Here is a 16,076-nt window from a genome sequence, read left to right as displayed (position 1 = left end):
GGTATGAATATGAAAAAAAATGATATTGAAAACTTGTTCAAATTCATTGTAATATGTTTTAAATTTCCTTTGTAATTACTACTTCAATGAAATCCTAGTAGAACAATCTTAAAATGTACTATTGTCCCCCCCCCAAAAAAAAAATCAGCCTAAGGGGAGAGCTGCCCACCTAACCTCTACTGTCCATCCCTTCTGGGCATCTAATTTGACCTCCCCCCTTTTTTTTGTGCCCCAGACATTATGTTTGAAGGAATATTTGGAAGTTTAAGTGCACAAAGTATGCTCAGCTTGTCAGATATTTGGCTGATTGGAATTCCGATAATCAATAATGGATTTATGCAAGAACAAATCAACCAATAGGAAGGTTTTTATGCTTTTTTTAAATGGATATATGCCATTGAATAACTGCCAGACTTTTCTTCTAAACATTTTTTTGTTTAGTGTGTGTGTCGAAAAACCATTTTAGAACATAAACCTAATTGCACTGTCTTTCATGCTCAAAGTTCCAATCCTAAGCTCTAAAATTAAAATTTGACGCCTAAAACTTTGAATTGCATCCAACCTTTTTTTCTCTTCATTTATTGCAATTACAAGCAATTGATATAAATGAATAAAAAAATATTTTTCACTTTTAAGGATTTTTAAATGCATGTTTGTATTGTTTCTATTAAACAGATTTCTTTTCTGTAACTGCCACATTCAATCCCGGAAAAATGGCACCTAGGCCATTTGGTCAGGAACACTTATTTCAGATATCATCATGACTCACAGATTAAAATTCTTATTTCAACCACTGCCTGTATTGAAATGGAAGAATAGGGGGGTTCAACCGAACCAAGCAGAACCGAACCTGCGGCCACAGGTCTATTGTACTAGTCCCCAAATAGAAGTCTTAAAGACCAGCAACGGAAGTAAAATTCAGCAATTACCCAATGGGATATCATGAATCTCTCACGATTCAAAAGCAAATGATGACCAAGGTATTCAAACCCATGGCAGAAAACACTTTGTCAATCAAACAGGGTGTGAGTAATAGCTTCCTCATTAAAGAGGCAACCTCTGCACAAATTGGATAAATACCAGTAAGAAGACCAAAAGCCTTTCCAATACTATTTTTGTTAAGATGCCTTTTGGATTTTTGGCGTGTGATCCCCAGAGAGAATTAGGTCTGTCCTCCTTAGCATAACAAACTGAATATGTTCAATGTCATCGCGAGATAACCTCTCCAACAGGATGGTTTCTCACATCAGCCATCTTAAACATACTCACTGCTTGAGCAAGTTAGAACTGTGGCTGACTTGTCCTCACTTGTTAGGATACAGCAATTTGTGCAGGGGGGGGGAGTTGAAACCTCCGACTGAAGATGTTTGGTTTCTCGTACCTTCTCAGGAATGGTTGGCCCAACGGCTTTCGCCTCCCATACCAGCCACTTCCTTTCCTGCCTGTGCCAGCATCTGTTGCATTTTGTGCACAAATGAATACTCCCTGCCTCCCTACTGCAGAGTCGGTGGGTTGCAGACATGCACCCTCACCCCCTCAGTTGGCGGGTTGCAGACATGCACCCTCACCTCCTCCAGGAGCAAGGTTGCTGGTTCTTTCCTTCAAACTAGTAACCAACTCCATAGGAGCTGGGAGGTGATAAAAGGGAAAAAGTCAACACCCACACAATCACCCTGTATGAGTGCAAGGCAAATTACAGTTTTTATCAATATTCAATGAAGAAAACTGGGTATGTAAAAAATATTTTGGGCATGTATTTTGCAGACAAACATGCTCCGTAAGGCATGTAAAGTTTTAAAGATTTTTTTTTTAGCCCTACTGCATACCCATTTATTATTATTGTATTTTATTTATTTACAAAACAGCTAAAATTACTTTTATGTTGTACTTATACTTTATAATTTATGTTTTTCTGATCATTTCAGATGGGTGGCAATATTTGAACATGTGGTAAGATGGATTTAAGAAGCAGGGTGTCATCATCTGAATCAGATGGTGAAGCTGTAGATTCAAGTGTGAAGATCTTAATAAATGATGTTACACCTTGTGATTCAAGAGAATTTCTTCACCTTGCTGGATTGAGAAGTCAACTTGCTTCTCAAAATGATATTTCCGGAATTGCTCAAAAGCAAACTGCCAAAGATCATCAGAATCGAAGAGCGTCTTGGGCTCACACAAAAAGATCAGATATTCCCCTTAGACTTCACAGAAGGTATTGTTTCTGTAAAATAATTGTATAGTGTTTTTTTTTTTTTGCTTTCTTACTAAAGGATGTAGTATATTAACTTAGTAGTATATTGCCTGCAATGCATAGGAATTCATGGTTATCCGAAACTCCTTTTTGATATCAATCGAGGCCATTTTGACTTGATTGGTTGTGATGTGTGTATGTGTGGTGATTTGTCAGTTTTTGTCTACGAAGAAAATATAGCTACTTAATTTATTTTAATTTGACCGCAGGCCCAACCTCTTGTTTAGAGACATACCAAGTACTCGGTAACTACTCGGCACTCGGCCAATTTGCCGAGTACCCGGTACTCGGTCAAATTCTGATCAGATACTCGGCCAATACCAAGTAGTTGCAAAAAATTGAATATTGTCCAAGACAGATACTAAAATTTATAAAAAAAAAGTGCAACCATTATATTCTGCAATCATTTACAATTAAAACTTATAAGTCAAATTTAAATTTTGAGAATAATGAAGTTTGTAATGCTTCAATGGAATAAATCTTTATTTCAATGTCCCCAAAGTTAATAAAACTTATTTATTAAAAATTATACAAAAAAGGTAAGTATAGAAAAAATGGAATTTTTATATTAAAAATGGATTTTTGCTACAAGCAAAAATTAGTTATAAAAAAAAAAAGAAAACCTTTGCTTAAAAAATAAAAGGAAATAAAACTACGTTAAAAGCACAGTGCAGGAATACTGCAGACACGTGTTTTAGCGTTACAAGGAATTCCTTTTTCAATGCACAAAATGGGAGCTCGTGGATTTAAAGGCATCCGACAAAAGTCGGACTTTTTTGTCGAATGTCTTTATTCTTTAGATCACAAGTTATGCACTGAAAAAGACGTTCCTTGTAACGGGGGGAGGGGGGCAGAAACACGTGTCTGCAGTGTTCCTGAACATTTGTGGTATTAAAATTATTTATGTTTGGCGGACTAACACTGTAATTGATTGGTATATTTAATTCCAATTTGATTAATCATACCTTTTATTTATTTATTTTTAATTTTAAAAATAAATTTTTTGTAAAATTTTTAACACAAACAAAATTGTTTATATAATGCATAATTGAATTTCAGCAGGAATTTAGTTTTAAAACTATTATATGGACAAGGAGGTCTATACTACTATTCCAATAAGTTCAAAATTCATCACATGTTTGTCGGTGGTTCTTCTTAAAACATAATTGGTAACTCGGCCTAGTAGTGAAAGGCCGAGTACTCGGTACTCGGCCGAGTACTTGGTACTCGGCTACTCGGCCAAAGTGCTACTCGGTACGTCTCTACTCTTGTTAATATGATTCTTGTGGGCCAGTACACGTAAAGGTATTCTACCCCCCCCCCCCCCCCCCCCGCTTGATTGAGGGGAAAAAACAATGGAAAACAAAACTAATTGGTAACTAACTGAGAATTTTTGTTATCATTACTTGGTGCTAATGTTGTAAAAGTTAAGTTGAATTCTGTTTTCCTGAAACCGATTTCTGAACATTTGGCCCCAATTTCGTTAACATTGTGACTATTTCTATACCTCAGAGCCAGACTGACGTAAGTCCAAAAATTGCGGTTTTCTGTTAATTAGTGCAGTGTATGTAGAAGCCTATTCCGCATCTTGCTATGTGAAGGTCATTCTTTAAAAAAAAATCCCTTTCCATTTTTTTTTTACTAGGGTTAAAAGGATGCGCGTCCCATCCTTTGCATGCAGCAAAAAAAAAGTTTTCCTCTCTCCGGTAAAATGACCATAATTTGACTTACGTCCTTTTTGGCTCTGAGGTACAGATTTGTGGTTTTCGTTTTGTTAGCTTGAAGATAACAGTGGCCACATAAGTAAGCTTTATGAGCCGCATGTGGCCCACGGGCTGTAGGCTCTGGTTTAGAGCAATTTCTCGTAAGGAGCTGTCCATCAACAATGACTTTTTTCCCAACATTTTTGACCCCATTTTCGCTTTGTCACATGTCACCTGCTCTCTATGTGTCATATGTCATGCTGTTTTTCACACACATATCTCTTAAAAATGCATAATGTCACTCTTTTTTTACCCCCTCCCCCTTGTCACAAACTTATAATTTCGCGAAACCCTTACCTCCTTCAATGCATGACATCATATTTGGACAGCCCCAACAACTAGTTTTCTATGGAACAATGGGTGGCCTTGCAAGGATGTTTACTGTATTGGGTTGCATTTGTTCAGAAAACTGTCTGTTTTTAAGTTGAGCTTCCTGTTCTGTAAGAAATAAAAAAACTTTATCTTACATTTAAATCATTTCTTATAAACAAATTGAGTTTTAATTTTTCTGTTACAGCCATTGCCTTTATCTGCAGGACTTAATTTCTAAAACAAAGGAGGGCATTAGCCCTATACTGCCGTGTCAAGCACAGATGTCGTATCTACACTTTTGAACAAAATTGAGTAAATGTCACCAGATGGTGACATTTGTAACATATTTTGCATAAATACAATGTTCTATGGTCTTTTAAAAATGGTTTTAAAAAAAATCTGAAAAAGTGGCCATGTGGGGACGTAAAACTTTAAAAAGCAATTTCTCAGTTTGAGCTTGACTGCAGCTACCAATTTTGTGCTTAACATTGCAGTTACTTAAGGTCAGAACTTATTTGAATGCTTTTAAATAGCCTGAACCGTGTCTAAAATATCAAGATTTGCTTTAACTTGAAGCAAAGTACTAAACTTCTGAAAGCTCAATTGCAAACTAAGCCCTCATTGTCTGGGGATAACTTACTATGGTAATGATTATTCAATTTCTTTCTAAATAAATTTGTATAGTTACTGGTACCAGGGTTGACAGGTTTCTGCCGAGGCGGTAGAAACCGGTTAAAACCGGCATGGCAAAAACCCCCTTTTTGCCATATTTATGGCGGAAACTGGCAGAAACTCAAAAAATGACATAAATGCAATTCCTGACATACAATAAAAAATGTATAAGAAAAATAATTGAATACTAACCCAAATACAATTTTCTTACAACACTATCACTATTCAAAATCAAATTTTTACATTGTTTTCACACTGCTGCAGCCTGTAACAAAATTAAAGTTTTAACGCTGTTTCTAAACCTAAACAATTTCTCAATTTGTTGTGCACAAAGGAGAAATTTGAGAAAATTCTTTCAATCCCAGCAGAACTAGCTGGCATTATCATCAAAGAACAAGCAAGATTCACAAAACTTTCATCTATAGCACATTTTTTCAAACTGGACCACCATGCGGTAGCTAGAGTAGTTGTTACAACTTGATTGGAAAAATAGGTTTCGGAAAAGGGGCCGATTTGTTTTGTAAAGCAATGGTATAAGTTACATAATCAGGGTTAATATTTGTGAGTAAAGTTCGGGCACTTTCTTCTTGATTACATGATAAATTTACTCCCAAATACTTTGGATGGAGCATATAGGTGAGTAAATAATTATCAGTAACTGCTTGATTAAGCTCTTTGAGAATAGCTTTATTCAGTTATATTAAGTGTAAAATGACAAGTTCCTGAATTTTAGAGTTTAATGAAATAAAACAAATCTGTATTTATTTAAATATTTGATATATTACACTTTATATTAAATGCAAACAAAATAATTATAAACAACAAACTGAAAAATTTGTTACTTACAACATTACAAGGATAAAATTTCTAACACATAGCAATTTCAACGATGATAAATTTTACTTTGCTTTAGAAATGTCAGTCTTGTTATTTAACATATTTTTACACTAATTATTAAATAACTATTATATTGAGTTTTTGCAATGACAAAATGTAGTTATATTTTTTATTTTACTTAATTGCCTGTCATTAAGTAATTACTAGAGCTATAAAAAACGTTTTCTAGTTTTTGCCAGTTTCTACCAGTTTCTGCCGGTTTTTACCGGTTATAACCAGTTTCTGCCACTGGCAGGGCAAAAACCAGTTTCTGCCGGCAAAAAGCCAACCCTGACTGGTACAGATAGTGATTCAATCATAGTGTTTGCCAATTCAGAACTTCTTAGTTGGAATTAATTCAGTGAGTGGTATTTTATTTTCCAATTTTAATAATGATTCATCAGAAATTTTTATCCCTGATGAGAAATTGCCCTCTTTAATTTTTCAATTAAAAAAATGTGTCCATATGTTATGTAAACAATCTGAAATAAATTTATCTGCTGGCATAAGTAATTATAATCCCACAAATTTTGAGTGAATGTGTATTTAATGTATTTTCATTTTATATTCAGTTGGAGTCTGGGAAATTTAGCATCTCATTTGGGACAAATGTGCTATGGTCCAAGCATTGGTCTTTCATTTCATAACAGATTTTCAACCACCAAAGAGGGAAGTTCAGACAGCATTCCAGAAGGCATGAGAGAAAAACAGAGAAGTTTTTCTGGTATGTTCAAAGAGTTTATGATCATTTAACTACGCCATTAAAACCTAGTTCATTGACTTTACGGATAGGCAAAAAAAAAAAAAAAAAAAAAAATCCTAGAGTTGCCAAGTATCATTGGTAGTGTGTAATGTGCTATCTCTTTTCAGATATTTTTGAGAAAGCCGGAACTGTTTTATGAAAGCAAACAATCAGGAAAATAATCAAAATTTTGATTGTTGTATGAAAAAAAGTTATATAATGTGCTTGCACAGCTCAGTTCATAAACTATTCATTTTTGGTATACTTTATTTCTGGAGAGTAGTTAATTAATATTTCAAAAATCTTACCTTACATACTTAACAGTTTTACGGATTATGAAGCCAAACTTGCCTTAATAATGTGAGAAACAGACAGAGAACTTATGGGAGCTGCTAATGTTATAAATATTTGGCATTATTGCTTAAATAATTTGATAAATTAATCAAACCCCATTACAGTAGTACCAAATATATTTTCAGAGACATAAATTCCGGCCTGATCTATAAATTTTGCCCTCCCTGCAACAAAATATGTGGGGCCCTTCCCAGAGTCTAGCAGTGTACATTTGCTACTTTAATAAGTCTTAGTGCTAGCTTTTTTTTCAATTTCTTGTGCCGTTGAGCCCCTAAAGGATGTGGGCCCAACCCGCACTGTGGGTATGCAGATCGGGGCTTGCATATATTGTTATATTGCTCAAAATCATGGGAAGTGTAACGTATCCATCTAGTATAAAAGCATTTATTGCAGTATGAAACACTGCAGACTGTAAGGCTTACCTGAATTTCTGAGCACTTTTTTCTGAAAAATATTTTAAACATTTATCATCAGGTTGCAAAACCAGGCTTGAAAATTAATTTCTTGTTTGTTTATGAAAACAAATCAACCTTTAAAATTCTAGCAAATCATTACCTGGAACTTTTTTGTTCTCTTTTTACATCATCACTGTCTTGATTTTCTTTTGTATGATGATATTCACTGCCAATGCAAGCATTAATACAATCTGTAGTACTTTCTTAAAAGAATAACATTTTTGCATTTAATCAAGTTATAAAATTATAATTTCTTTTCAGCTGGAAGCAGAGAAGATGTTTTTATGTTTTGCAACCAGCTGCAAGATTCTGCCCAAAGTATGAGTGACATCATCACTAATGATGTCAGTCAAACATTGAGTGCGAACATCTCTGAGGTATTTATGTACTGATATATCAAGAGGTGTAAGTGTAAAATGTTTGCAAAATATGTTTTTGATGTATCGGGAAACAATCTTCATTGTGACAAAACCCAGAGACCCCAACTAAGAATGAATTTTAACAAATAGTAATTTAAGTGAAGGAGAGGTGATTTTTATTTAGCTGAATATGTATTATATTCAAGTATGTTGTAATGTATGATTTCTTTTATTATGTTGGAACGTAGCAGGGCAGCGTAGTGGTTACACACTGGGCTCTCAAGCCTAAGTTTTTCAGCTGAAACCCAGACCAGTCAGACAATTTTAAGATACAGAAAACTGTGTAGCTATGCCACAAGTTAAAGATAATTTGAGTGTCTGCTTGGATAGAACACTTTGGCTAAACTAAATTCTTAGTGTTATTTTGAATTGTGGAGACCAGTTACATGTATGCCACATAAGAGCCCATCTGGTAGGAAACTGGCAGTCAAAGTTCTCAAATGGCTCTGCCAAAACTGGTGCTGTAGAAAAGAATGGATGCTGGCTCCACTAGGTCTGCAACTGGTTAATAGTTAATTATTGCCCCATTAGAATATGCTCTGTTGGAATGAAGTTCTTATTGAAGTTTCGGGGCAGTTCTAAGAAAATTTGCCTAACTTTTGAGGCTCTTTATTTTTATACCAGTTTTCAATTTAAAAGAAGCATACCTACCTCCCAACTGTTACACATTAGATTTTGCATTTCATCAATGTTATTGCAAATTTTCTCACCAGTTCCGATTCTTAACACATTTTGGAATCCAATTGCATTTAGTTCCTTAGCACTCGCTCATTTTTGTCTACTATGCCATTCTACCACTTAGACATTAGTAACATTGTGTTGACTTTTATTTTCAACATTTCCCTTTTTTAGTTTACGGAGGACTTGCAAGTTCATCTTTTTAGAACACCCATTTGCAAGTTTTTATCTAGTCCCATCCGAGTTGATTTTATCTAACAGCATTTGCAAAATTTAGCCTTAATGCTTACAAAGCATACCAAATGTAATAATTAATGAAGATTTTAATAAAATTTATTAGATTTAATAATTAAAATAATTTTAAACACTGATAGTTTTCTGAAGTCAATGAACTTTTGTTTGGAAAAAATAAGGCAAAAGCCTGAAAATATTGTGTTACTCAATTGAAAATTATTTTCAGGCTTTCTCAAAGTTTTTACAATCATATCAGTTATTGTAACTGTGAAATATGGTCTCTTTATTAATAACAGTAGGTCTAAAAATGTTAAGTTTAAAGAGTTCTTTCTTTGAAAATTAAAATTGTAAAAAGTAGTTGGAGTAATAAATGACCTAATTGTGCTATAAAACATGCAAAAGAAAGAAGGTTTTTGAAAGTTAATCATGCAGGGACGTTGCATGTAGTTAGGAGAATTTTTAAGACTTGATTTAGGTATTTATTATCAAAACAGCACACACTTTTCTCTCCTTGATATTTTTGCAAATTGAAAACTTTTAAATATATCATAGGGAGCATTTAGTTCAGGCTGTAAGAGGCACATTTGTAAATTCATTAAAATTCATTTATATTAACATGCATAGTGTTGCATGAAGTATTTTGCTCTTTCTTTATTCTAACTTTATTTTTTGTATATTGTTTTGCAGCCAAAATCTGTAAAGAAGCATTCCCTAATATCATTTGGCAATAAGAACTCTCGAAAGGAAGAATGGTTAATAGCTCCTCGTTCTACTCTTCAAAAATCCATTTCTACGCCATCCATTGTTGCAGCACAGGAGATTCAGGAAATTGGTAATAATTCATGAGATTCCTAAAATGAAGTGCTGAAATTAAATGATGTTTTGATGTTTACTGTTTTTGTTGATATTCTGTTTTCATTTACTAATTTATTTTATTTAATAATTTTGTTAAAATGTCATTTGATGTTAGCTATTTTCTTGGAGAAAATGGACATGGTAGAATACTAATGCATATCTTTTAAATATGCTATTTTTTTTCTCCTTCTTTTCCATCTGCTCTCTGTTAACTCTGTAGTACTGTAACTCTGCACACACATTATGAAGAGAGTCTCTTGTAATAAGTCATCATATTTCATACCATTGTTGGAACAATCTAAGTTTGATATTTTAACTGTGAGGTTCTCGAAGGGATGAAAGGATTTTGATGATTCAATGCTATTTTTCTTTACTTTTAAATGTTAATTTAAAATAATGTTATAGATCAGTGGTACCTAATCTTTTTTTCACCCAGGGACTGCATCTCATATTAAGGTCAGTCATTATTTCCTATGGGCCAGAGCATATGTAAAATTGGAAAATCATTTTGACAAAGAGCCTGTATCTAAGAAACCTAAGTACAAGAAAAGAAAATGAAAAGTTCAGTGGCAGTAGTTAAGTGGAGAAGTTTTTTGATTAACTGTGGAAAAAATGTTTTTTTTTTTTTTTTTTTTTTGACAGTAATGTTATTTCCCATAATTTTGCTGTGTTTTTTTCACAATACCGATTACATTAATTCTCTTAGAATTAAAACTTTTTCATTTTTTAAATTTATTGGCTCTGTAAGCAGAGGCCATGCTAATTGGCTTGTTGTCATTAACCACACTCCCTTGATGCTTACTGATTCTGATATTAGAAAAAAGGCCTGGCACTCTAACCCTATGGAGCATTGACTGTGCAGTGTTCGTACAGGTCATGGAAATCCTGGAAAGTCATGGGAAAAAAATAAACAAATTTCAGACCTGGAAAAGTCATGGAAAATTAATATTTTCATTAAAAGTCATGGAAATTTATTTAAAGTCATGGAAAAATGTCTTGGGAAATAAGAAAATAACAAAAGCTAAAAGAGCACTAGGAATATTGAGTGATTTAGTAATATTGCATGTAAATTGAATGGTCTCAAAAACAAATCCGAGGTTTGAAATCCATTTTCATCCGCTTCTGTAACAGCCGCTCGCCTTTTTTCGTAATGTGATTTTCCTACTGAAGCATCACTAATTTTGATTTCACCATAATTTCAAGCACTTCTTATATTTTATATTCTGTAGTAGTAGATATACACGTTCTTGATTTTGACGCGCCCCCTCAAAAAGTGCAATTAAATTATATCCAAGTTCGTTTCAACTACTTGTAAAAAATTTTTTACTAATTTCATCAGAGTTTATCTCAATATGTTTAAGGTTTTAGAAATTGAAGACTTTAGTCGGGCAATAGTACATGGAAATAGGAGAATTATACTATTCTAAAACAGTGATGCCCAATATACAACTAGCAAAACTGATCCTTGTGGCCAGCTGAAATATCTGGTTTAGAAAAATGAATTTACTGAAAAACTTGACTTTACATTAAGGAACAAATGTACGGTCAAGTTACATGGTTGATTTGTGCACTATCAACACCAAAGGGCAATGCTTTTATGAAGTGAATTTATTATTGGAAACTAAGTAATAATGACTCATTCAATTTTTGTCCCATTATTACTATTCTGCCTTATTTATTAAATATTTGTTAGACATTTAAACATCAGTGTATTACATTTCACTATATTTTTACTTTACTTGAATTTATATGCTAAAGACAAACAAGAATAATTTATTAATTTCTGCAATGTGCACCGATATTTTTTCATTCACAAGTAAGTCAGGGTGGCGACAGATCAGGGAGATCAGGGAAAAGTCAGGGAACTTTATTAATCAGGGAAATATCAGGGAAATTCGAAAAAATGACAAAAAATCAGGAAAAATTAATTTTATGAAGAAAAAAATTATTATTATTATTTTTTTTTTTTGCTTTACAAAATTAAGTACTTTAATTCCCTACGCATTTTCCGCTAATTATCTGTTCAAAAAATAAATAAATAAATAAATAAAATTAATGAGGTGAGATTGTACGCTGCCACATATCTGTGCATCCTTTTTCCTCAACGTCAAAATATTGAATCTTGCTTATTAACCACAGGATGAACTTCCTAAGATTGCTTCTGTGTCTGTTAGGTTGTTTATTTTACTGAGCTTGAAATTTCCTTTCACGCTTTCAATGCTACGTAAAATAAACAACCATACAGGCAAAGAGGAAACCTTCATTAATGCCTTAGCTCCTTTGCCTTTATTCCGTTGTCTCAAAGTAATTAGCGTACTGTAATCACGATTTCAAGAAGAAATCTTTGGTTTTTGAATTAATACTGGTAAAAGCTTAAAAGTTATTACTTCTTTGCATTTTTAATTTAATTGCTAAAATTGAACTTTCAATAAAAAAAAAAAAACCTTTGTTTTTTGCCGTTATACTATTTGTTGTCACTGCAGATTATAAAGATTTTCTTTTCTTCAGACTTAAATGATTCTTTTATTTTATAACCAAGTTGTATTCTTTTATATATTTTGAAATTAACTAATTGCTTTTTTTTTTCTTGCATTTCAAAGTAGTTTGTTACAAAAGCAATCAAGATTTTTTTTTTCGTTACATGTTGAAATCATTTGAAATAGAGAACTTGTGTACTTAAGTAAATATTTTTATTTTTTTATTGTTAAAATTCTGTATTCACTGATTAAAACCTATGTTCTTGATTAGAGAAAAGCTCCCTATGAATGGATGTCAAATAATTTCATCTGTTTTGCATAAATATGTCAATTAGTTACAGAAGAATAACTACATTACTTCTATTCTTTCACTATTACTTGTTATCCTTGCAACAATTATTATACTGTTTGAAAATGTAGTTCAAAATAATTTCAATTACTTTTTAGTTCTATCATAAATACATATATGTTTTTAAGAGTGATTTTAATAGTTTCTTAAAGTTCTTATGCTACGTAGTTTCGGGAAGTAAAGTTTTTTTTAAATTTTCTATAATCTTTTCATTGTAGTAAAATTTAATATACTGTTTTGTGGATTTTTCCCCCCTCCAAAAAAATTGACTTGATCTGGTTTTCTCTTTTTTTAAAAAATCATTTTATTAAAAATGTAGCATCTTTTTAAAATATATCTTTAGTTCAACAACTTTACACAACTTAAAACGTTTGAAATACTGCATTTTATGCAAACATACAATGTATTTCAAGTGGAACAAAAAAAGGAAACCATTATCATTGGTAACGTAAATCAGGGAAATTTGGTGAACCTGATCAGGGATATCAGGGAAAAGTCAGGGAACTTTTTTTCACAGTTCCTATCGCCACCCTGTAAGTGCTCCAATAAGGTAATGGTATTCCTATAAAAGTTTTTCTAAAGTCCATTTCCCAAAATTGGCAAGTTTGACATTAAATGGTACTATTCTCTTCGAATAATAAGGTCATGAAAATTTTTATGAAGTCCTGAAAAAGTCTTGGAAAAGTCATGGAATTTTTTTATCCAAATTGAGTATGAACCCTGTGAGGGTTGCTGCCAGATTGTCGAAGAAGATATTTTCACAGATGTGGGAATGTGAAGTTTTGGACTGTGATTTCCTACTTGTAACAATGAACAAACAGGGTGGGCATCACTGTTGTAAGCACCTGGTTTTATTTTCTGATGATTTTCAAATTTTCTGTTTAAAAATTTGAATTGTGTTTCCCGGGTATTTTAGTTTCTCTTTGGTATGTTTCTCTTTCTTTGGCATTCATCAAACTCTGTACACGTGTTATAAAGTTGTTTCAAATGTATGTTTCTGCTTAACACTACAAAATTTTGCTGCAAAATTTATATTTGTTGCTTTTTTTAAAATCAGTTTGATGTGCATCAAATAGTTATCTCTCCCCCAACCCCCCAAAAAATCTTGTGAAATATGTTGGCCAAAAACTTGTTTTGTAAAATGTTAAGAAAGCAAAAATTTATTTTATGCACTTTAAAATGAAATATTGTGTGAAATTATTCAAAATGAAAATAATAACGTGCTCTGAACGCTATTTTGGGGGTTTCTTTAAGAAAAATTTATAAATTATGTCAATGAACTTCTATAGATTTTTTCTTACATGCAACTGAACATAGTTGTAATCTCTTGACATCCAGACCACTTTTCTTCAAGTAGATATAGGGGTGAGTGTTGTACTTTGGGATTTTTTTCATATTTTAATTTTTAACATAAATTATTTGAATCAAATTTAAAATCTAAAAGTCACATTAAAATACCCCAACATACTTCTATGCAATATATTTTTTAAAATTCAGACAGATTGAAAATAAAATATTGCCAGCCGTTTTAAGTAAAAGTTCCAAGCTGTCCCAAGGTACAACATCGTATTGTACCTTGGGACACATCCTGTTGTTCTGTGGGAAATTCTTCATGATTCAGAAAACAGCCATATACTTGAACCAATTTTGCAACAGAAAACAAAAGAATTTTTTTTTTCATGGTAGTGAATTAAATCATGAACAATTAATTATGAGTTATGAATAATGAATTATTATTTAACATTAAATGTATTTAAAAGGCTACATAAAGTTAGAACATTGTTCCATGTTTCTAAGCATATCTTAATTACTTAGAACTATGCTATGTTGTACCTTTTAACGTGTCTTAAGGTGCAAAATGTTTGACTGTCCCAAGGTACAATCACCACATGGTTTAAGAAAAATCAAAATAATGGTCAATCTAGATACACTCATTATTTTCTCATAAACAAAATATTTAAAGTACTTGTCTTTTATAACAAAAAAAAAGTTGATTAAATTTACAAATACAAAGACAGAAAATGAAATGCAAATGAAGAAAATATTTAATTTGGAGTCATGAAATTTTCTTTCTCTCAGAAAATCGTAAATTTTACTCATTTGATGCTGATTTTTGCTATAGAACCATTTAGTGGTGAAGGTTACTATCAGAGGTTTCAGAAACATATCTGCTAAAAATAGATTCTTAGAAATTAGGCAGGGTCCCAAGTTACAACTCTCTCCTCTACTGTTCGCCCCGCTTAATCGGGTAACGGATAAACAAATTCCCCACTTATAAGTATTAAACCTTCTGGAACCAAATATTTTCTCATGAGGACAATGTTGAACATCCCCATAGTATCATTTTTTTCAATAGTATTGTTTTTGTATGTTTGTATTGTTAGTTGTAGATCACAATAATTCTATTTACTGTAATAAAAATTTAATCACTTGCATTTTATTAGAAAACAAACCACTTAGTATTTCTTAAGTATGATATTTTTTTTTACAGCACACAGAAGAGATGGACGTGATAGGTATGCAATACTTTTTGTTGTAAATTTTGTAGTATTGTTTGTGCTTTGAATATTTCACTTCATATTTTTTGCATGTAGTGCTTAACTTGTGCTGTTAATCTAGTTTTAATGATTTGTTATTTGTAATGCACTTGCTATGATCTTTGTTAATGTGTCTATTCAAATTCTGTTCTGCATGAACAATTTGTTTGTAAATGTAAGTTTTATGCATGTGTATAATGAACTGTAACTAAAACTTTTTAAATATATTAATTCTTACCATAAATGAACTTTATCAAAAAATGTCTGTCTTCTCAAAACATCTTTTTTTCGAGCAATTCATCATTTACAACTTCATCTCCCATTAATTGCATTTAATATTTATTAAAAAAAGTATAGACCATGTTGGAAATAAAATGTTGGCAATCTAATCCATAACTACGTTCACACTAAAAATTGACTTGATGGTAAAGAAAAACAATTTGGCAATATCATTTACATGTTTGACCTGGACAGTAACAATTGGGCCACAAGCAGATGGCAAATATTAGTTGAATTTTTGCATTGCAAGTACTTTCCCAAAAGTTGCAAACCTTCTCGTAACTTTTCTTTCAGTTTACCTTTTTTGTGAATTGAGTATAGATAATTCTTGTGTGTGAAGATTGAACAAAGTTTAAGTGAGGGTATGCGAGCAATGGTCTGATACTTTTTTATTGTGTAGAGGGCATAAAGCAGTATATCTAGCGTGAAGTGCACTTTTAAAGTAGATATTCATTTTTGCTAGTTTTAAGGTACATTAACAGAAAATGATCTGCTGTTGGTATTAAAATTGATGCCACCTACTCAAAGCTACCTCAATTCTACCAATGCTACCTCAATGCTACCTACTGTGTGTGAAGATTGAACAAAGTTTAAGCGGGGTATGCGAGCAATGGTATCTATGAGACTTCTTTATTGTGTAGAGGGCATAAAGCAGTATATCTAGCTTAGTGTACACTTTTAAAGTGGATAGTCATTTTTGCCAGTTTAAGGTACATTAACCAAAAATAATCTGCTATTGGTATTAAAATTGATGCTACCTGTGGTAAAAATACATCAATTGTTACAAAGGTTTATATGAAGTGTGAGGTAGAATTTCATTATC

The 16,076-nt window shown here is 32.3% G+C and overlaps 1 protein-coding gene across 1 annotated transcript in view; it reads left to right on the top strand.

Annotated features, from left to right (window-relative positions):
• Positions 1-1,955: 1,955 nt before the first annotated feature.
• LOC129220738 (A-kinase anchor protein 13-like) overlaps positions 1,956-16,076 on the top strand; it is a 104,071-nt gene continuing 89,950 nt past the window's right edge. Inside the window, 5 exon segments of the mRNA XM_054855168.1 lie at positions 1,956-2,212; positions 6,447-6,598; positions 7,687-7,802; positions 9,444-9,588; positions 14,929-14,953. Coding sequence (XP_054711143.1) covers positions 1,956-2,212; positions 6,447-6,598; positions 7,687-7,802; positions 9,444-9,588; positions 14,929-14,953 — 695 coding nt within the window.

This window comes from Uloborus diversus, chromosome 4 (genome assembly GCF_026930045.1).
Source record: "Uloborus diversus isolate 005 chromosome 4, Udiv.v.3.1, whole genome shotgun sequence".
NCBI lineage: Eukaryota > Metazoa > Arthropoda > Arachnida > Araneae > Uloboridae > Uloborus > Uloborus diversus.
Note: the sequence above shows the minus strand (reverse complement) of the source record. Positions and strands in the feature narration are given on the sequence as shown.